General features: G+C 41.7%; 1 protein-coding gene across 10 annotated transcripts in view; it reads right to left on the reverse strand.

Moving 5' to 3' along the window:
- LOC137416549 (uncharacterized) overlaps window positions 1-22,538 on the reverse strand; it is a 123,229-nt gene that overhangs the window by 35,795 nt on the left and 64,896 nt on the right. For 9 of the 10 annotated variants that reach the window (XM_068102171.2, XM_078784166.1, XM_068102177.2 and 6 more), the window contains 2 exons: window positions 16,336-16,487; window positions 2,212-2,261 (listed from right to left, as the gene is read on the reverse strand). In XM_068102171.2, coding sequence (XP_067958272.2) covers window positions 2,212-2,261; window positions 16,336-16,487 — 202 coding nt within the window. The remainder of the gene's footprint in view (window positions 1-2,211; window positions 2,262-16,335; window positions 16,488-22,538) is intronic. The other variant, XM_078784163.1, reaches the window with a different exon arrangement.

Here is a 22,538-nt window from a genome sequence, read left to right on the forward strand (position 1 = left end):
CTCTCCCACCCCCCACCCCCCTTCCCATGCCTCTTCCCCCCAAGCCCTCTCCCTCCCACAGATCTCCTGATGTCCCTGTTCTCTATTGTTGTGCTTGTGTGCTTCCCTCTCTCCCAATCTTGTCTCCCGCTCCCTTTATTATATGTTTTATTTGTCCGTTTGTTTTTTTGTGATTAATGTGAGCACTTACATGAGCCTCGATCTTGTATACAAAAAAAAAAAGTCCATGTAATGGCACACCGGTGCCTCCGAATGTTATAGTCTTGCATTCGACTTGCCACTTCATGAGCATTAGAAATCAATTCACTGCAAAAATAAAAACTTAACATCAATTCAACTAAATGCTTGGACAAACACAGCTGAATGTAAACAGCAATGCGATTTTTGGTTCTTCAATCAGAGCCTCACGAGGGTGGAAAGCAGCAAGGCTTTACGCACTTAAACATCTGGCCTCTGAGCTCCAGACACAAAACTATGTATGACGTCAAAAGGAATAATTTGGCATTCCATTTTCTCTCCCTGACAATGTACCAATCTCCCTGTTGATTCCTCCTCGCCACATCTGCTGTTTCTCCTCAAATGTAAGAATGAATAAATAAAGAAAGAAAGAGTTGACTTTGTTTTCTTGTTGGGGGTGAGTCAAGCCTGAGTCAGCTGCAGTGCAGGTTTCGGCACAAAATGTCTGATCAGCGTGCCCATTCTGTGCCTTCCGGAAAACCCACAAGTATTCTCCACCTCCCCATTTGTCTCACTCTCCCGTTTTATCCCGTGTTTTTTTCTGTATGAGTCTGAGGTGGTCAAGAATAGTTTAAGTAGCCGTTGAGGCTTTCGTGTTTCGGATAAGCGATATCATCTCCCATTCGTCTCTGTCCCTTCCCGGTTGTATTTATTTGCTTATTCTGTCCTGGTATTTTTTGAGACACGATTGTCACCTCGTGTCTGACACGATGAGATAAATAAATATATTATTGTTTTGAGGAAGAAAAACAAAACCACCATCATTTTGGCGTGCAAGCCCGATTAATTAATTGACGATCGTGCCACATGGCGCATTATCTCGCCTCCCCACCCGGGCATTCTGGCGAGTTCCCACGTAGAGAGACCGGACATGTTACATTCATTGTTCTTCTCTGAGCCGTATTCTTGTAGAGAAAAGAAAATCCCTGCATAATGCAAATTGTGTATTATTATGGCAATGGGAATATGTTGGAAGATCGGGAGTGGTTGCGCATTTCCACACATTTATAGAGTTATGCAAAAGCACACTCCACACCTGATTAATTTGTGGTGTGCATCCTCCGATGTCAGAATACCACCTGGTTTGCAAGTCAGCAGGTAGCCACAAGGAAGTGTGTTATTCCTCATTTTGAGAAATTAATTGGAATATTATTTTTAAAATGCATCTCTGCAATTTTATAATAACTGGAATATAAGACCCGTCGCTTCGCTGACGGAAATACCAATCTTTGCTGTGATGGCTAATCTATCGGGGAAGAAAAAAAAAAAGATTCCTGGGAGATCCTGCTCTCCGTGCAGGGATAACCAACGTCCCATGTACCCATAACCAACGTGTTGGCATTTGCCGTTTTGATACGCGTGTCCCATGTACCCATACAATAAAATAAAATAAAATAAACTTTTTTGGGGATCACTAACACTCCCGGGAGTTACCTGAATCCACCGTAGTTGGATTTATTGAAATCCATTAATCCGTTCTCAAGTTATAACACGACAAACAGAAAAACAAACAGACAGACAGACACGGCTCCTTTTATAATATAGAAGTTGCAAATTACTTCTATAGATTTAATACTCTCTAGATCAAGGCAAAGGCAAGATCTTTGGAGTAATTGCCAGGCCTCCACTGGATGTGATGAGAAGAGAATCAGGTGCCAACAACAGGTGGTGAAAATCTCCAGAGTTGACTGCTGAAGCATTCCTCAACCAAAAGAGGAATTCGGAGTGACACATCATGGCCTCCTCAAGGAAAGGCACAGTAGGATCTTTAACGTCTGCAAAATAATGCTAGCAGATGTAAACCCAGCATAAGGGCCTCTCTCCGAGGACTAACACACTCATTGATGCAACTCCTTGTGTGCGAAGCACAAATACGACAGTTTATAGCCGTGTGAGGAATTTAACTTTGACAGCACAGCACAAAGATGTAACATATCCTATCAGCACATGAAAAAAAATCTGAAAACTTATTACCTTTGTATGGCTTCTTCTGGCTTAAAACTTCCCAAGAAATCACCGAGAATCTGCAAAAACAAAGTACTAGTGTTATGGATTGATGGACCAATACAACAAAAGGAACTAGGCGTCACACTTCGACGTCACGACATCGACCGATACGCCTCCGCTCACATTATTAAATCATTATAATACTTGTACCAAGTTTGCTTTAAATCCATTCAGCTGCTCTCAAGTTATCACATTTTTACCTGACATGACCTCTGACCTTTGACCTCGGGACTCCAAAATCGAATCAGTTCATCTTTACATCATTCTACATAAGTGTATCAAATTTGGTCAAAATCCCATGTTATCGTGGTAACAGGATTTTTACCTAACATGACCTCTGACCTTTGACCTCGTGACCATCAAATCGAATCAGTTCATCTTTACCTCATTATACATACCTGCACCAAGTTTGACGAAGATCCCTTCAGCCGTTCTCAAGTTATCGCAGTAACAAATACCTATCACGGACGGACGGACGGACGGACGGACAGCCGGACGGACAACCTGAAAACATAATGCCGCCGGCGACTTCGTCAACAGAGGCATAAAAATATAAATTCTGATAATATTCAATGTGTGGATAAAGGCTCACATTGAAGCACCTGCAATTACAGCAAATGAAGACCAGTGTGAATGGAGATGGGTAGTTAAAGGAAGGTATACGGTATATAAGGAAGTAAATTCTGATAAAAACAAACAAACAATAGATTTGTCATCTGGTTGGATTATTGGTGCCGCATGACCAAACTGATGGCTGCTGGCCATGTAAATAATGAAAAAGTTGTAAAGAAAGTATGTGTACTGAACAGAAGTGTTTTGAAGAATTTGACAAAGCAACATCCAAGTGATGTATTTGCTTCCTTGCGCCCCTGTGAGAGTTCTGAGGCTGGCCCAAGGCATGTCTACAAGGCTTTCATGAAGGATGAATAGTCATCTAAATGATATGCGACAACACTTCCACCTCAATAGGTATTTTGTCAAATGAATAACCTCAACTAATATATCCAGTTGAATTAACCAAAGTTATCATTAAGCCATTACTTGGATTGCCTTGACAATTGCTTTTGAAGGTGCTACGTAGAGAGAGGGACGAGAACTGTGAGTCACTGAAATTTTGGAGCGGAGTAGGGAAGTTGAGCAAAAGCTAAGGAGCCACACAGGCAGATAAATAATTATAATAAATATACTTGGCTGGCAGGAAGGCCTAGAGGTACACACACCTGCCAATAAGCTGTCCAACCTGTGTTTGAATCACCACACAGCTATTTATTTGCGTAGTGTTATTTTGTGACTTATAAGTACTTCTTCCACTCGGGTCTTCATTTGCTTTTTTTCATGGAGGCCATATGTTGAAATACAAGTAGTAAACAAGTTGTTATTATCATTCACAATGCCTGGTGTTGGCCTAGCGGTTAGGGTGCTGGGCTTGGGATCCTAGGATCCTGGGTTCGAATCCCGGTCGATCGCTGAATTAATGCCAGAGGGGTTGACTCAGCCGTCATCCTTCCGAGGTCGGCAAATTGAGTACCAGTTCACTGGTAATTCCCTGTGTGTCGCAAGGGGCAACTAACAGGGTTGGTGGCACGAAGGGCATAAACAAGGGGAATAAAAAAAACATTGAAATAAAAACATAAAACAAACATAAAACATTTTAAAAAAACACCCGGCCATAAAACATTGCTTCAAAAAGGGGACCACGGTGCCCGAAAAAGGCCAACCCCTGCTCTGCGGGGAAAAATGGCCTCTAAGGGTGGTTCATTCACAATAATGGCAATAAGAGCCATGAGACAACTAAATATCCTAAATACTTAAAGCAACACAAATTAATAAAAGGAGCGGTGGACAATAAGGTCAGATCAGATCAATTCTGCGAAAGCAGCTTCTATGGCTAGGTTTATAATCCTGGATGGGTCGCCACTCCGACACCAAGTCAGGGCAGGAATTTGGAAATTGACCAGGATGCCGGTGATAGCTTGCCCAATCTTCGCGAATTACACCGTGGGATCTTTAATGTCCACCGACTAATGCTGGCAGGCGGGACGTCTAGTTTAACGTCCATCCGAGGGACGACACACATTGATGAATCACCCGGCCTGTATGAAACACTGGGATGAAACTTCATAACTGGGTGGGGATTTGAACCCAGGCTAAATGGCTTGGAGCGAGTATTTGTACGTCTCGGCCATCCTGCCAACCTAAATTACTAAGCAGTTAAAATAATAATGCTTATACATCATTAAAAAAACAAAAAAAAAAAACAATATGACTTGCCATTAAATTATGGTCACCTTATTATCGAAAGGTTAAACTGCAATGAAGAAGGTAAAGAAAACATAATTGATGCAGATCTGGCAGGTTTTAGCTATGAGAGTTTCCAAAACACGGAACATTGACATCGGGAAATCAAAGGTTATGTGGGGAAATGATAGAGGCATCATCATACTCCAATTCCAGAAGTGTCTGGTTGTTGCTGTGGTTTTTCTTCATTGTATGCATGATCGAGGCTCGAGGAGGAACTAGAGCAAAATGGACGGGAACAAAATGGAAAGGGGAAACGCCAACAGCACAGCAGAGTAGAAGTGAGAGTGAGAATGAGATCAAGGGGCGGGGGAGAAGGACACATGGGGGCGAACAAGCTGCACACAAGCTGAATGAAACACAGCAAGAAGAGGAAGTGGGAAATAAGGGGGAATAAAACAGAAAAGGAACAAAGGAACCGACAACTAACAAATGAAAAGAGGTGAGAGAGATGATGGAAAATCACAATAAGCTGGAAAAAGGAGAGTGCTTCGTAATGGGGTCATTGGGGCAGAAGAGATCATGAGTATGCATTTGGGGAGATGACCTAAGATAGTTGTTGGTAGTTGTAAGATAGGTGAATAGTCGTTTTGAAGCTCTCGAGTGAAGAATGGGACTGAACAGAGTGCGGGAATTGGTTCCACAGGTGAAGGAAAAGACGAACATATTTAGAATTTAGATGGTGAACAAAAACAAAAGAGGAAGGTTTATATGGTAAACTTATTAATTAATAAAATATTTATTCGTATTAAATATTAATTAATTAATATTAAATATTAATAAAAAGTAAAAATTTTCAAAGTTTCTATGTAAATTTTAAATTTATTTATTATTTGTACACAAAAACAATGGAAGATTGCACTGTCAAACTAGCACGGCACTCGTTAATATCGTTTTGCTATATACAGTACATCGTTTTTGGCCCCATCTCTCAATGGTGAAGAATCACTTAAAAATTTTAACAATTCTCGTATCCGTTTCCGAATCTTCACCAAAATAGAATCAATTCGTCCTTGTCACACTCCAAACCTGTCCACCAAGTTCCAGCTGAATCCGTTCACAGCTTTTTGAGATATCATTCTATATATATCGTTTTTGACCCTATCTCTCAATGGTGAAGAATCATTGAAATTTTTTTTCTAGTATCTAGATCTGGATCTTTACTAACATCGAATCATCAACTCCTTGTCACACACCCAACCTGTCCACCAAATTTCATCCGAATCCGTCCATAACTTTTTGAGAAAGCATGTTCACAGGCAAACAAACACACAGCAGGGGTGAAAACATAACCTCTGCCCATCGAGGTAACAAATCTCACAATCTTAGGGGTTAAATATTGTACAATTAATTTTCAAATTGAATTTGCAATTAATATTAGAAAGCATCTCAAAATGCAAAGCCCATCAATAATGTCCGCTTTTTACTCTATAAACACAGACACGCGCGATTGCCAAACCCCGTCTCCACTGTGCGGGCCAGTAGTACATATGACAAAAAGAATAGCAATAGTATATACAACAAAAGAAAACCACGATCAAACTATCGAACTATCAAAATTGCACAGAGAGAACAATTCAACAGACAACGACAAAATCCACACTGCCATCCACTGACCCCTTTAATATTACCAACTTTCATTAGAAACACAAACAGAAAATGGTAAAAAAAAATTCAAACATCTCCTGGTTCTGCACATCAAACCTCTTAACTTCCCACCAGCTCTTATCTGTTTATAAAATGTATGTAGTGGGTGGATAGAATTTTACATGATGGACTTAGCATTCATTGAAACTCGACTGACTCCATCCACGTGAATGACTTGGGCAAAAATCGGTGCATGGGAAACAATGAACCAATAAATTCCACATTCTTGTGCCACCTTCAGTCGACCGTCAGACATTGACAGCAGGATCGTGAATGACTTGGGCAAAAACCGTACCCTGTCTAAATGGTTGTATATCCAGTCAATGGCGAATCTGCACATGGCGAATCCGCAAATGCCACGGTTAGAAAGTAGAAACCCTCACGCCATTTCCTCATTCATATTTAACCTCAATATCTCAATTTTCATTCCAAAAAGCATCATTCCAATTATACATTAATACTATAACAAAATACTGTGTTAAATCACGATTGTATTGAGATATTATCAAACAAGCTCATTGTCGTCATCTGTTCACTTCCGGATTCAGGAGCAGGTCCATATCGAGTCAATTTCAAAATCATAATTTTATTGAGGAGCTTATGAAACTTCCTACCTGCCTTACAACATCCGCTGGGACCCCAAAACATTCCACAGGTTTGGCGGGGCTAGCCCCAAAACTGAGGGAGTAGTTTCAGGACCGACGGACAGACACTCCTGTTTTATAATATATTATTATTATGCCTAAATACTTATAGGAGTAAACAGTCTCAATATCAATCTATATAATAATATCGTAAGGACTCGACTTTGTTATCCCTTTTACGCCGCACCCAGTGACCCGATGCCCACGGCACTAATGGATTTACGATCTACGAACCGCGTAGAACCGGATTTACGATCTCTTTGTTTATCACGTACAGCCATACTCGAAAAATCTGAATTAGCCGACGTTGGGGCCCAAAAGCATCCGATTAACTGCCGATACGACGCCATCTTACGACGCCATCGTATTGGCGTCTGCTGGGCGAAGGCGAAGCAAGCCGTCCGCTGATTGGACGGGCGAAGGCGAAAGCAAGCCGTCCACTGAGTGGACAATCCAGAGCATGCATTTGTGCCGGTGTCGGCGATCGTTGTTCATATACGCACTCTTCATTCTCATCTTTCTTCCTAACTCTTACTCGGACAAGCAAATCCCCTATGCCATCCATAATGGTACACTCTATCCATACACCACATCCTCCCTTCCGTGGATGTTCCACGGGTTTCGGCTAGTATTGTTGATTTTCACTGGGGGTAACTGAGGTTTACATTTCCTAAAGTCAAAAATCCTCTCTTTAGTATTTTGAGTTTTCAACTTAAGAAAATTATCACTACGCCATGTAACAAAATTCAGAATAGTGTTTCTATAATCCAATTCACCATCGCCATTTGCTATTAAAAAAACGGACAAGCCTAATGTAATTTGCATTTTTTAAAATGCCAACATTCTTTGAGTGTTAAATATAATCATTTGTATACAGAACCTCGGAGACATGCTGAATGGAGAAGGTGGATCAGACTCGGCAACGGTTGCTCGAGTGAGATGTGCATGGAAGAAGTTTCGGGAACTGAGTGGCGTGCTGATGAGGAGGAGAGTGTCGCTGAAGCTGAAGGGAAAGGTGTATGCTGCATGTGTGAGAAGTGTTATGATTTATGGGAGCGAGACATGGGTAATGAACGTAGAGCAGCAACGAAGGCTGGAAAGGGTGGAAATGCGAATGGTTCGATGGATGTGCGGAGTATCGTTGAGAGAGAGGAAGACAAATGATGAATTGCGAAAGATGATGGGAATATTGCCTGTGATTGATGCTGTGAAGAGGAACAGGTTGAGATGGTTTGGTCATGTATTGAGGAAAGATGAAAGTGACTGGTTGAGAAGAGTGATGGAAGTTAATGTAGAAGGAAGTAGAGGACGGGGAAGACCGAGAAAGACTTGGCTAAAGATGGTGGAAGAAGAAATGCGGGCAAGGGGGTTAACAAGGAGAGATGCAGAAAATAGGGCAAAATGGAGAAGATTGTCATGGGGACCGCAAGGCTAACCCCCGCTCTAGCAGGGAACATGGCCTTAAAATGCATGTTGTCGTTGTTGTTGTTGTTGTGTATACAGAACGAGAAAGGCACGAGGTAGAGCGCATACCTTCGCCAGGCTGAACGGTTTATGTTTTGTATCCCACTGATAGGCCAGTAGTACTGTGCAGACCTGAAATGCGGACCTGAAACAAAATCTAATCGGCTTGTTCTTGTCATTTACCCAACTCATCCATCCACCTAGTTTTGTAATAATCTGTCAACAACTTTTTGAAATATCCTGCTCACAGACAGACAAACAAACAGGGATGAAAGCATAACCTCCATCCATCCATCTTCGGTGGCTGAGGTAATAAAAAGCAATGGTGAAAGAACACATCCTAATTGTGAGGCCTCAGTGTTCAGGGTTTTCTGGTCTGATAAAGTATTGTTAACGTGTACCCGCTGAGTCCAGTCCTAAAGGAAGTCGCTAATCCATAGAATGAGAGATAGGTAGAGGTTGATATTCAATAGTAAGGGCATTTTATGAGATATTTCACAAATCTGTTAACTAAATTGTTACCAATAAATTTATTCACCAATATGTTTGTAAAGGTGTGTAATAACATGTGTTAAAATGTTGAAGTTCAACTCCCGTGGGAAACCCAGAAAAAAAGCTGTTGAATTCGGGTACCGAAAAATTATTTTCGAGAATTTTTATTTTTTTAAATCGGCCCTTAAGTAACTTATGAGGGGTCAAATAAGGGTTTTTCATGATTCTGAGTTGATTGTTAACATTTATATTTTCACTTTTACATTTACACACAAAGTAGCTTTTATTTCACATACATATATAATACTCAAGAGTTATTTCTCATTCACAATGTCAGAAGTTTCAACAGTCATTGTCTATGTCTTCTTCAGACTCAACAACATCATGACTGCAGTTTTTGCATGTAATGCCATTACAGACTCCACAGGCCGAGATGCACGTGACCCCATTCTTCTTGCAACCCATTCGATCCAACCCATTGAGTGAAAGGGAGTGTTTCCGTGAATAGAGAGAATGTTTAAATCTATATTGTCTCCAACAAACTGAGTGACTGCATTGTTTGTTTCCCCAACCTCCATAAAGACCACCTGATCATTACTTGACAATTCACTTTCACTGGCTGGCACTTTGGCTGTCATCACTGATTGATCCTCAAGCGCAGCATCAACCGCAACCTCATCATTGATCTGTTCATCGGTTTCCTCCACAATGGTGTCAAGAGTGCCAGAAGTATCTGGAACATCATCTCCACTCCTACTATTAAGGAAGCAGTATTTGTAGTTTTGTGTCTCCGTGTAAGACTCAGTGTATCCCAGCCGGTGGAACTTGTTGAGCATCCATTTTGACCCAAATCTATGATCAAGTTGTATGGCAAGCCCCATTTGGTGTGGCAATACTCCAGACCGAGGTCGACAGGCCTTAATAAAATTCTGCCCCCAAACGGCAACTCTTTCGTCTGTCTTGACAATCGGTCTCAAGAACATCTGAAGGCTTGCAGGAACAAGTGTCAGCTGACTATCGATGTCAGTCATACTGTGTGTGGTGGGGTATGACTTTGGACCTAAATCAATCAAGGCAATATCATTGGATATGAACTTGAGTGCCGTCTTTATGATCTGAGTCTTCTCATCTCCGTGGTCAAGATTAGCATGATGCTCTCGCAGAATATTGTCGGTGCCATCTTTGAGACAGAGTACATCTGCCCTTCTTTCCTGTGTTGTGAAATACAAAGTGTCTTCGTATTTCTCTAGAAGTTTTATCTTTAGCCAATGCTTTGAATAAGAAAGGCTCTTCTCTGGTGACTGATCAAACTCCTGCAGCTTTTCATGGACTTGGTCCATGTTCATTACCCCATGCTCTAATTCTGAGTCTAACCATTCGCAGAATTCAATAAAAACTGCCTCTCGCTCCTCATCAATACTCCTCTGTCCTCTCTTCCTTTTTCCTTCCTCATCAGTCTTGGACAAACTGTCACCTCTCGCAAACATAAGTTTGCATCGCAAATGGTACAGTGTTTCTTCTGCTACCAAGTCGTTGATCCCTTCCAGGCGTCCAGTGACTTCAGTGCCCCAGTCATCCCCGCGACTCCGTGCTGTCTTCAGCAAGCTTGCCTTCAGTGTATCTGCAGTCAAATTATCTGGCACTCTGTATTTCTTTCTAGCTTGTGCTGGATTATTTTTGTAGAGCTGGGCTGGTTGGTTGCAAAGAATGCATACATCCTTATACAGGAGGTCAACTGACTGTGATCTTCTAGAACTGCAGCCAGTTGATGAACTGAACTCACAAGTAGTGCGTCTTCTCTTCAACTTTGATGACTCTTTCTCTGCCTTTGATGCTTGAGCTGACTTCTTGGTGGTTGCAACAAAGTTGTTGTACAGATCATTTTTACACTTCTGGTGGTACCTCAGTTTTCCTTCCTTTTGAGCCTCCTTCATACGTTCCACAACAGTAACATTTTCGACAGTTTCTGCTTGTTTCAATAAAGTTGAGTATCCCTTTGGAGTTGCCTGTATGAGCCTTTCAGCTGGTGTATCCGAGCGTGCACAGATGAAGCAATTGAGCACAGGTGGAGTAACGTCTTCATCCATATTGCTAGACTCCATGTCCTGCAAAGTAGAAAATGAGATATATTTAGAAATTATTTTTCCACAAAGGAGTGTCTGTGGTGAAATATAAATGTTAACAATCAACTCAGAATCATGAAAAACCCTTATTTGACCCCTCATAAGTTACTTAAGGGCCGATTTAAAAAAATAAAAATTCTCGAAAATAATTTTTCGGTACCCGAATTCAACAGCTTTTTTTCTGGGTTTCCCACGGGAGTTGACCTTCAACATTTTAACACATGTTATTACACACCTTTACAAACATATTGGTGAATCAATTTTTTGGTAACAATTTAGTTAACAGATCTTCATATGTTTCCCTTACTATCAAGTTTTGCAGCTTCTCAAATAAATCGGTGTGGTTGAATTGTGTTGAATACAGATGAGAAATCTTGTGAAGGTAGCTCACTTGTAACACCAAATTGTATCAATGTGATGTTCGACAGCGTTCGTCAGGCACAGGACTGCATCGTTAACAGATTTGCCTGGATGTTGGCAAAATGACATTTGTCGATGGAATTCACTAGTGGCTGGAGAAGAAACCTCATGATAATTCTCTCCAAACACTTAATCGTCAATGAGGATAATGTGATTGGCCGGTACTCATTCAATTCAGACGGTCATGCTCACTGGAACAACACAGTAGCAGACTTCCAGAAGGATGGAATTTAATGTAAATCCGTTGACTGCAGGAAGAGCAGGACACTGCCAGCTGTCTGGGCCATACTTTAAGAACCGGCCGCAGATCTTATCCGGGCCGGCTGCATTGCGAGGATTTAGGTTCTTAACCAGTTTCTCCACTTCATTGACTTTGACGACTATATGCTGGCCTTCTCTTTCAGAGAGAGCAGAGCATTGTGCTGAAACCAGGTTGATGAAATTGTTTGCATCAATTAAATGTGTATAAGTATAGCGCCGCTCCTGGTGAGAAAGGGGATTACAAGACACTAAATTCTGGGGGAATTATTCCTTCCATAAAGATGGGTTATTTGCTTGTCTAGATAAACAAGCATTCTGAGTATTGCGCTGCAATACATGTCCCCTACCGGCAGTCTGTCGTCCGAAAAACTGTGTGAATTATATAATTACCAACTCACGGTCTGAGGTAACTCGGCTAAAAATTATCCGATTTGCACCAGATAAAGTTCATGAATGGTTGCACAGACCCCTACTTCTCACTAAAAGGGGAAAAAGAATGTAAATTGGAGTTAAAACAAGGAATATTAACAGCTTTGACTGACTGCACTCCAAATTATAGTCCGGAAAACTGTTGGGGAAATTACCAAAGTTCAAAGTGCCATAACTTTGTCAAAAATGACCGAAACGTCGTGAAGTTCAAACTTGATCTGTAACTTATCATAAGGAAACCATGTGCCAAGTTTGAAATCATTAGCATTAAGAGTTTAGAAAAAAAGTCCGGAAAACTGTTCTTTGCGTGACGGACAGACTGACAGACAGAGGGACGGAGGGCAAACCTATAGGCCCCTCCGGTGTACACCGGTAGGGGACTAATAAAATGGCGGTTTGTATCTAGTTTCCTATCTTTTGTGTCACCATTTTGCACATTGTCACCAAACTTCGTAGGCGTGATTCACAATTTCTTACGGAAGCTAAATGTGCTTCCAAACTTTATTCTGTTCAGCCCAGTCAAAAAGTAGAATTTTGTCAAAGCATTCACCATGGCAGATGACATCACAGAATTAGTAGTAGTAGTAGTCATAGTAGTAGTAGTCATAGTAGTGGTAGTAGTAGTTGTCGTAGTATATAGTCTCCTTTGCAATATAAATGCAACACCTAATTTAAAGTGTCTTTTTTTATTTATTTTGGGACATTTAGTCATTCCCGAAATGCAAAATTCAAAATAGCCCGTCCATACATGCAGGCAGGCACATTGAAATGTTGTTTCGAGTTTGTTGACTACACATGTTCTTCTTTGTCTTCTATATTTTATGCATCTAAAGCCGAGGCATAATGGTTTTGGGTTGTCCATCCAGCTATACGTCCATCCAACAACAACAACACAACATGCATTTTAAGGCCATTTTCCCTGCTAGAGCGGGGGTTAGCCTTGCGGTCCCCATGACAATCTTCTCCATTTTGCCCTATTTTCTGCATCTCTCCTTGTTAACCCCCTTGCCCGCATTTCTTCTTCCACCATCTTTAGCCAAGTCTTTCTCGGTCTTCCCCGTCCTCTACTTCCTTCTACATTCATTTCCATCACTCTTCTCAACCAGTCACTTTCATCCTTCCTCAACACATGACCAAACCATCTCAACCTGTTCCTCTTCACAGCATCAATCACAGGCTCTATTCCCATCATTTTTCGCAATTCATCATTTGTCTTCCTCTCTCTCAACGATACTCCGCACATCCACCGAACCATTCGCATTTCCACCCTTTCCAGCCTTCGCTGCTGCTCTACGTTCATTACCCATGTCTCGCTCCCATAAATCAAAACACTTCTCACACATGCATCATACACCTTTCCCTTCAGCTTCAACGACTCTCCCCTCCTCATCAGCACGTCCATCCATGGACGTATACGTCCATCCATGTGCAGCAAATTTTTATTACAGGGATAACTTGTGAACCGCTGAAGGGATTTTGACCAAACTTGGTACAACTACGCACTATGATGCAAAGATGAACCGATTAGATTTTGGGGTCAAAGGTCATGTGACCTTTAGCTGAAAGTAGCACATTTTAGTTTTGACCAAACTTGGTACAAGTATATATGATAATGCAAATATGAATAGATAAGATATTGGGGGCAAAGCATGACATTGTGACATTCATGATACATTGTGATTATGTGACATTCAGCTGAATATGATAAGAATGAACACAACTCAGGATAGTAGAATCTGATGTTGACATGGATTAGTGCTCGACATGGATTCATCTTGACATGGATTAATCTGATGTTGACATGGATTAGTGATCGATTGGCCATTGAGAGTGAATGAGTGCCATGAACTACAAGACAGGGTCAAAGGTCAAGAGTCATGAAACCTTTTTTCACTCTGTCAAACTTTAATTATGCCTACGCAGCTGAAGGCGGCGGAAGCATGTTTTTGGGTTAGCCGTCCGGCTATGGGTCGGACCGTGCGTGCTTAGCAGATTTTCTTTACCACAATAACTCGTGAACCGTGAAGGGATTTTTCACCAAACTTGGTACAATTATGTACTATGATGCAGTGATGACTGATTAGATTTTAGGGTCAACAGGTCCTGTGACCATTTTAAAATTCCCTTTTGGTTGTCTGCTTGTATGGTGTTAATTGTTGGTGGTCTTTCCCCTTCCCATGCTTTGAATTACCTTGAAGTACCACATGCCGAACATCCGAATCCTATGGTCAAGTAAAAGACAGTGTATGATAGGGTTAAGAAGGACACTTGTATCCCATTATAAACCCATTTGCTTTGACAGCTTTCTTGAAGGATAGTATTGATTTTGCAGTTACTGCGCTATCTGGTAACATATTCTAGTCGTCCACGACTCTGACAAAATAAGTATATCCTGACATCTAAGCGCCCCCACTGTTTTTCTTTTTGTTTTGTTTTTTCAGTAAGTGCTCTTTCGTTCCCGCATATTCTCGTCTTTCAAAGAGAGTTGCTGCTTTTACATCACAGATTTGATGAAAGATGCGGTAACTAAGTTTGGAGGAGATCACAACACCTCCTTTAAAATTCTAATGTCATCAGGTTGAGCCTCTTCCGTCTGTTTTCATATGGTAGTCCTCTGATGCTTGGGATGAGTTTGGTGGCCCTGGCTTGTACTTTTTCCAAGTACCTGTTTGTCCTTCTCCTGATAGGGACTCCAAACTTGCATACAGTAGTCCAGATATGGAACCACCTTTAGAAGAACCACCTTTAGAGGCCATTTTTCCCCGCACAGCAGGGGTTGGCCTTTTTTTGGGCACCGTGGTCCCCTTTTTGAAGCAATGTTTTATGGCCGGATGCCCTTCCTGCCGCCAACCCTGTTAGTCGCCTCTTGCGACACACAGGGAATTACCAGTGAATTGGTACTCAATTTGCCGACCTCGGAAGGATGACAGGTTGAGTCAACCCCCCTGGCGTTAATTCAGCGATCGACCGGGATTCGAACCCAGGATCCTCGGATCCCAAGCCGGCACCCGAACAACTAAGCCAACACCAGGCATCAGAAGAAAATAGATTGAAATTTATTTTTTAAATCTGGACCTAAAACCAACAGTGAGAAATGGAGCGTTAATGGGGACAGAAAAGATCACGAGCAGGGATTGAGAATGACATGAGATGGGGTGCACTGCTTGATTGAAATTTAGCATGGTCACTCATTTACTCCTCTTTTCTCCTGCCTGTGGCAATGCCTTTCACACTCTATTCAATCTCATTCTTCCCTCCAGGACGTCAAGACAACTGTTCACGACCATCTCAAGTCATATCCCATCCAAAACCATGATATTTTCTAAACCACCTGCCACATACCACCCCATTTTGTTAGTCCAGATATGGAGAGACGAAGGATTTCCCCAGCTTCAAGCCAACCTTTTTAGTTCTGTATGAGAAGTTTATTTTAATCATACCAAGGACCCTGTTTCCCTTCTCGGCTGCAGATGTACATTGCGAAGAGGTTTTAAGCGACTTGTGAATTAGCACTCCCCAGTCTTTTTCTTAATTTGGCTCTTTTAGCAGGGAGTTTCCCATCTCAATTATGGTGCGAACTGTATCTTCCCATGTGCATTACACCACATTTTGTATTAAATTTAATTTGCCAATTTTTGGACCAGGCCTCTAGTTGATTAATGTCTTGCTGCAGGTTACAAATTTCCTCTTGACTGGACACTTCATGTGATATTTTGGTGCCATTAGCAAATTTGGAGACCACAGTCTCAGGATGTATGTTGTCATCTACGTCATTCATATACTACATCAGAAAGCACAGCAGCCTGAGGACCGAGCCCGGCATAACATAGGTTGTTAAATCTGTCCAATTTAATTTGTCACGTTGCGTTATCACTTTTTGTTTATATCCAGATAGCCATGCCATAATCCAATTCAATGGGGCCTGCCATCCATCCCATGTGCTTTAATTTTGGCGAGGAGACATTTGTGCGGCACAATATCAAAAGCCTTAGCCATATACACATACAACTACATCAACAGATCAACAGGGGTGCCTTCATCTACATGCTTGGTTAGGAATGCTATGAACTTGTAAACTGCTGAAGGCCTTTGTTTGGATGCTGTATTCATCACTGCTGGAGAATCCAGTGTTGGGATACAAAATACAACCATATTCAATGATGTTGGCTTTTTTGTATACAGAGTTAAAATGAAGAAGAGCTAGAACACAGAACGGACGCAAAAGAACAAAATTTGTCCACTGACAATATGAAAATATGTAAATGTAAGGATCAAGGATGCAGTGCAATTGGTACTGTCTGTTAGCTCATTACCTGTAGATATCTTGTGGGGGAGCAGTCACACTGCCAAGAGAAAAGGCCTCAGGAGGACAGTACGTCATAGAGCTGAGTTGAGATGTGTACCCACGATTATGAGAATGTGACACGGCAAGCTGTCGAAATAAACATAGTCCAGCGTCTGACAGCTGTTGGGAGGAAAACAAGCCAGCATAAAGATCTACAAATCCAATATACACACACATATACATATACATATATAATTTCAATCGGAGCGAAGTTGATGGCATGCCAACGCAAATCCCCATGCTTCCCACCTAAAGTAAACTTCAAAGATGGAGAAAATTTCCATCAGGAATGACCCAATATCAAATTTTGAGTTCACAAAATCTTCTGTTTTGACCCTTGTCCCAAAGTCCGCACCACGGGGGTCAAATCCAAAAAAACGTTGCATATCGTTACGTTTGTGGGGGGTAGGCATGAAATAACTTAGGAAAGTCAAGAATGTGTAGGTTTTAGTAAGGACCGTGTGATGTGAAGAAGAAGAAGAAGAAGCCATCTCAATGTACATCAGCAGGGTAAATGTTCAGGTTAAGAGTGTTTGCATGTCGCCATAAGGAAGGTGGTTTGTGCTAATTAATTATAGAGCTTATGGTTAATAATCCCCAGTATGTATTGCCTCCTTGTGATTTTTCCCTAATGTTCTTATAAAACTCAGCCGGCCAGGCGGTGGGCTCCATTAGCCAACCACGCCACCAGGTCCGACAAAAACAGCATTTTGCCAATCGGCAAGTCATTCCCGACGTCATCCGAACATTCCCGAACAAAGATTAGACTCCGCCCCCCGACGACTCATGACTGGTTAAGAAGCCATGGAGTGATGAACAGAGCTGGGTGATTGGACAGAGTGTGACGTCAGCATCAAACATTGGAGAGCTGAAGGAAAGATGCCGTCTTGCCATCTTGATCGCTCTTCTGGTCCTGGCGTTCATTGGAGATGGAGGCGTCGCATTTTCTCTTTGTTCTGGCTTGGTCGCGGGCGGTGGCGCATCTTTGGCTCATGTGCGCTTCTGGAAAGAGACTGAACAAGAGAGGTTCGGGGCAGTCGGCATTGCAGGAAGTACCTCACGTTGGGATGTCGAGAAATGCGAATCCGAAAAATTTTGTGCACTTCCCGCGCGGTGGTTTAGAGGCGACGAACGCCAACCCCACTCATTGAGACCAGAGTTAAGTGCCGGCCAGCAGGAACATCATATATTTTTATTTAATCTTTCCCCTTGTTTGTATAAGAGTCTGATGGAGACGTCTCAATTAGGAATTATAGTTTTTACCTCAACATTTTTATTGTCTTTCCATTTGTTTTCATTAAATCATTATTTGTTGAATTTTACTTTTCTTGTCTTGTTTTGTTTCTTTGATTGTGGGTTCGGATTAACCCAGTGTCGGCCGGCCATCCCAGGTAAGGCTTCGGTCCCTGCCCTATGCGTGCCAGAAATAATCCCGCCAAGTTCGGGCATACGCCTCAGAGTTAAAGCTCGCTTCTCACCACATACAAAACTTTCATCCGCGGCTTGATGGAGTACTGCTCTTCCCCCCCCCACCCCCCCCCCCCCCACCCCCCGGACTGGCGCCCCTGCCTCACACCTAGATCGGCTTCATGCTGTTGAAACCAAAGCATTCAGAATCATTGGAATCTCCTGCGATGAAGCCGATTCTGATGGCCTTTCTCTCTCTCACCGCAGGCATGTAGGTGGTCTTTCTGTCTTATACAGACTCCTCTCCGGCCTTGCTCCCCCTGTTCTGTCTGTGCTCCGTCCCCCAAATATTCCTTCAGGATACACAAGATCTGCCAGCAACCCTCTTCTGGTGAAACTGCCAAAATCAAGACCCTGTTCATCTTCACTTTTCTCCCCTCAGCCCAAATTGGGCTAAGGGGTATTGTCGTCACGGGCGTCGTCCGGGCGGGCGTCCGGGCGTCCGTCGAATTTTGGTTTCCGTCAATTTCAAGGAGAACGGCTTGTCCGATTAAATCCATTTTTGCAGTGTGTGTTGGGGTTGAGTAGAGGAAGGTTCCTTTCGAAAATGGGCGCGCTGCGATTTTCAATATGGCCGCCACGGCAGCCATCTTGAAATTGGTTTCCGTCAATTTCGAGCAGAACGGCTTGCCCGATTAAATCCATGTTTGCAGTGTGTGTTGGGGTTGAATCGAGGAAGGTGCCTTTCGAAAATGGGCGCGCTGCGATTTTCAATATGGCCGCCACGGTAGCCATCTTGAAATTGGTTTTCGTCAATTTCGAGCAGAACGGCTTGCCCGATTAAATCCATGTTTGCAGTGTGTCTTGGGTTTGAATAGAGGAAGGTGCCTTTCGAAAATGGGCGCGCTGCGATTTTCAATATGGCCGCCACGGTAGCCATCTTGAAATTGGTTTCCGTCAATTTCGAGCAGAATGGCTTGTCCGATTAAATCCATGTTTGCAGTGTGTGTTGAGGTTGAGTAGAGGAAGGTTCCTTTCGAAAATGGGTGCGCTGCGATTTTCAATATGGCCACGACAGCAGCCATCTTGAAATTGGTTTCGGTCAATTTCGAGCAAAACGGCTTGTCTGATTAAATCCATTTTTGCAGTGTGTGTTGGGGTTGAGTAGAGGAAGGTTCATGGGCGCGCTGCGATTTTCAATATGGCCGCCATGGCAGCCATCTTGAAATTGGTTTCTGTCAATTTCAAGCAGAACGGCTTGTCCGATTAAATCCATTTTTGCAGTGTGTGTTGGGGTTGAGTAGAGGAAGGTTCCTTTCGAAAATGGGCACGCTGCAATTTTCAATATGGCCGCCATGTCAGCCATCTTGAAATTGGTTTCCACCATGCACGGGCTGAGGGGTTATGGCCGCTTTGCGGTGCTATTTATTCATTCCTCTTTTTCTCCCACCTGTGGAACAATCTCCCACAATCTCTTCAATCCCGCTCCTCCCCCATCCAAAACATTGATCTTTTCTACCCCTGTTAATACACCCTAAATCCACCTCCTTCAAATTCCGTTTTCTTTCCTGAAAGTCCTTGTAGTGTCCATCTTGTTTATCCAGTTTACCCCGCCATGGCCCTCTCCCTTCCACAGAGCTCCCGACGTCCTTGTTCTCTACAGTTGTGCTTCCCTCTCTCTCCCCCTCTTGTTTCCTGCTTAATTTTAAAACATCCGTAGAGAAGGACTATGGACGCTCCTCTCAAGGGTTTGTAGTCCTGACAAATGAATTGTGGCTGTTAGACAATTTTACAATTAATGTCAAGAATAATGGATGATGTTAATTTTTCCAACCCATTGCTTGGAACATGGTATAAAATAGGGTTCTCTCCTTGCACCTGCATTTCTCAGTGTATTGTTTGCTGTAGTGCTGCTACATCCTTTCCACAATCACTGGAGATCAGTCAAGTCCTTAAAAATCAATTTACAGCTGTATGAATACGTTTTGAACAGACCATCAATCTTAAAATGACAAAGGTTCTTTACCAGCCTACACCTGGCAAGCCTTACACACTAACAGTCATTACCATTGGAGGAAATGTGCTCCAATCTGTAGACAAGTGCAACTACCTGAGTAGCACCCTACCAAATGAAGTTCACAAAGTCGATGAAATTTTTCTCAGAATTTCCAAAACCAGCTCAGATTTTACAAATATTTACAAAAAAAAAATTACGAAAAGAGATCGATTATGTTGCAGGCAAAACTGAGAAAGTCAAGAGTTTCAGAGAAAGCCTGAAAATTTCCATCTTAATTATCAATGTTCCTCTACAATCTCTTGATAAACTGGAAGTGGTTGAAGATAGGTGCAATATCCCACTGTGAGCTGAATCATCCAATCTGGTCGATGACAGATGTGTACAAGCAAGCATTTGAGTCAGTAGTGGTCACACATATTGGAAAAGGCTTTTCTGCCAAATGGAAACTTGGCTGTGATCATTTGTAGAATGACATCATTGTCGAATTGTGCACTTTTTTCATTCAACTTAACTTTGGATTCAACTGGTATTATGTCGGGAACAGTGTTTGTCTGTCTGTCCAGTGTATGCATGCATGTCCTTTCCGCCGCAATTTTGTGGGTTTATTCCCTTTAAAATTTCGATTTACACGAAATTTTCACCATTGGAACACCTTCTCCTGCAGAATTTTTTATGATAATTATGTCGTCATATGTCACGTGGTACAGGTGCCATCTTGGAAAAACCAAAAAACTTGGCACCCCTATATCTCCAAAATCGCTCCATGGAAAAAATTTAAATTAATGTGGCTCATTATAAAGTACTCCCCATGGGGAATAACGTGTTAATGATGATGTCATAGGTGCCTTCATTATGGCGTCATAAATAGACAAGTAGAATGCTTGATCCGATCAGAATGAAATTTAGAAAGCGTGATCTAGGGAAAAATTGGTCGGAAAAAATAATAAATAAAGATGACGTCATCGGTCACGTGGTTCGGCAGCCATCTTTTTATGGCATAGCCCGTGGGGCAATGCCATCTGGAACTGCGTTTCCCTGTCCGTCCGATGTATGTATTATGTCCCTCACAAACGTCCACCAATCAGACTGAGGAGTTGTTTTTTTGGAAGATCAATGTGCTGGGCCACTTCAACCAAAATACGAACATACTTCAACACACCATGCAAACAATATCGGTGACACAACATCACAAATGGAGGGTGGGAATTTTAAAAACAAATGTTGCAGAATTTTTTTGTGAGTATATTGTCAGGTATGCGGGGTTCAAAGCCTCACTCCCGACAACATGCATCATGTTAGCAGCCCCGAAGCCTCGCCCACGTGGGACCAGAGTACAATGTGGGCTATCCCAGTCTATACCCAGGTATAAAGCAGTCAGGATGAAAGGTTTAGCTGTGATACCAGTTATTTCTCAGGATTTTTGCAAAAACATAATACCATTTTAGACCTGCCTTTATTCCTGAAAGAACTATTTCAGGTAAATGTGGTAATACACGAAAAGCATGTTTATTGTAACATGTTTAATCCCCTTTTGTCCTCAGAGTTCCTCCGGATTATTGAATGGAAAAAGGAAGCAAAGTTTTTTTTGGGGGTTTTTATTCAAACCACAGTTTTGCAGCTTTAACCCTTTAAGGACCACAAGTATCTTGAAAGTAATTTCCAGATTATAAGTCCAATTTTTTATTAGTTTGGCTATAATAATAACGAATATGAATTGAAATTAAAGAGTCTACATGACAAAAAATACAAGGTTTTCGATCAACAACAAAAAAAAAATGATGGAAACGACAAAACTCTTACCCAGTGTTAGCTACAATGTTTGCTAATGTACAAACATAAAATAATCTAAAATGGCAGGGAAAATATCAGAGATACCACTTTAAAGGTTAGGGACATATGTGTCGGTGGCAGCACTTGCACTCCAACGACCGTACTCCAGGACTTGCACTCCATTCTAAAGGCTAGTTCTAAAAGCTAATTCTAAAGGGTAATTCTAAAGGCTAATTCTAAAGGCTAATTCTAAAGGCTAATTCCAAAGGCTAATTCTAAAGGCTAAAGTTCTAAAGGCTCATTTTAAAATCTAAAGGCTAAAGTTCTAAAGGCTAAAGTTCTAAAGGCTAGTTCTAAAGGGTATTTCTGAAGGATTCTAAAGGCTAGTTCTAAAGGCTAGTTCTAAAGGCTAGTTATAAAGGGTAGTTCTAAAGGGTATTTCTGAAGGATTCTAAAGGCTAGTTCTAAAGGCTAATTCTAAAGCCTAGTTCTAAAGGGTATTTCTGAAGGATTCTAAAGGATAATTCTAAAGGGTTCATAAATTGGAGGCCATCGTAGAGAAATTGTGCGTGGTGTCCAACAAATGTGTGGAACTCGCACGGATGGCTCCTTTTATAGTATAGAATATATATGATTATTATTATTATTATTATTATTATTATTATTTTTATTATTATTATGACATCATTTTGCACTGAATAAATCACCACAGTTTTGCTCAGTAGTTCACTATTGTATTCTTTTGTAAAGTGTTTGATGTGAAACCTATTACAACATACAGACTTGGCATTTAATATGGATTTTTTTTTTTTCTTGACTTGTTTACTTTCTGAACTCGGTATATCAATCTGGTGAGTTTCTTTTACGCTTCGGTGATTTCTTTGTTAAAAGAACCATGTCATTGATTGTCTGTCGCAGCAAGAAGTCAATAACAGGATTATATCACAGGTGGCGTGACAAAATGTACGGCCAGGTAC

Source organism: Myxine glutinosa, chromosome 9 (assembly GCF_964187855.1).
Source record: "Myxine glutinosa chromosome 9, kmMyxGlut1.1, whole genome shotgun sequence".
Lineage (NCBI taxonomy): Eukaryota > Metazoa > Chordata > Myxini > Myxiniformes > Myxinidae > Myxine > Myxine glutinosa.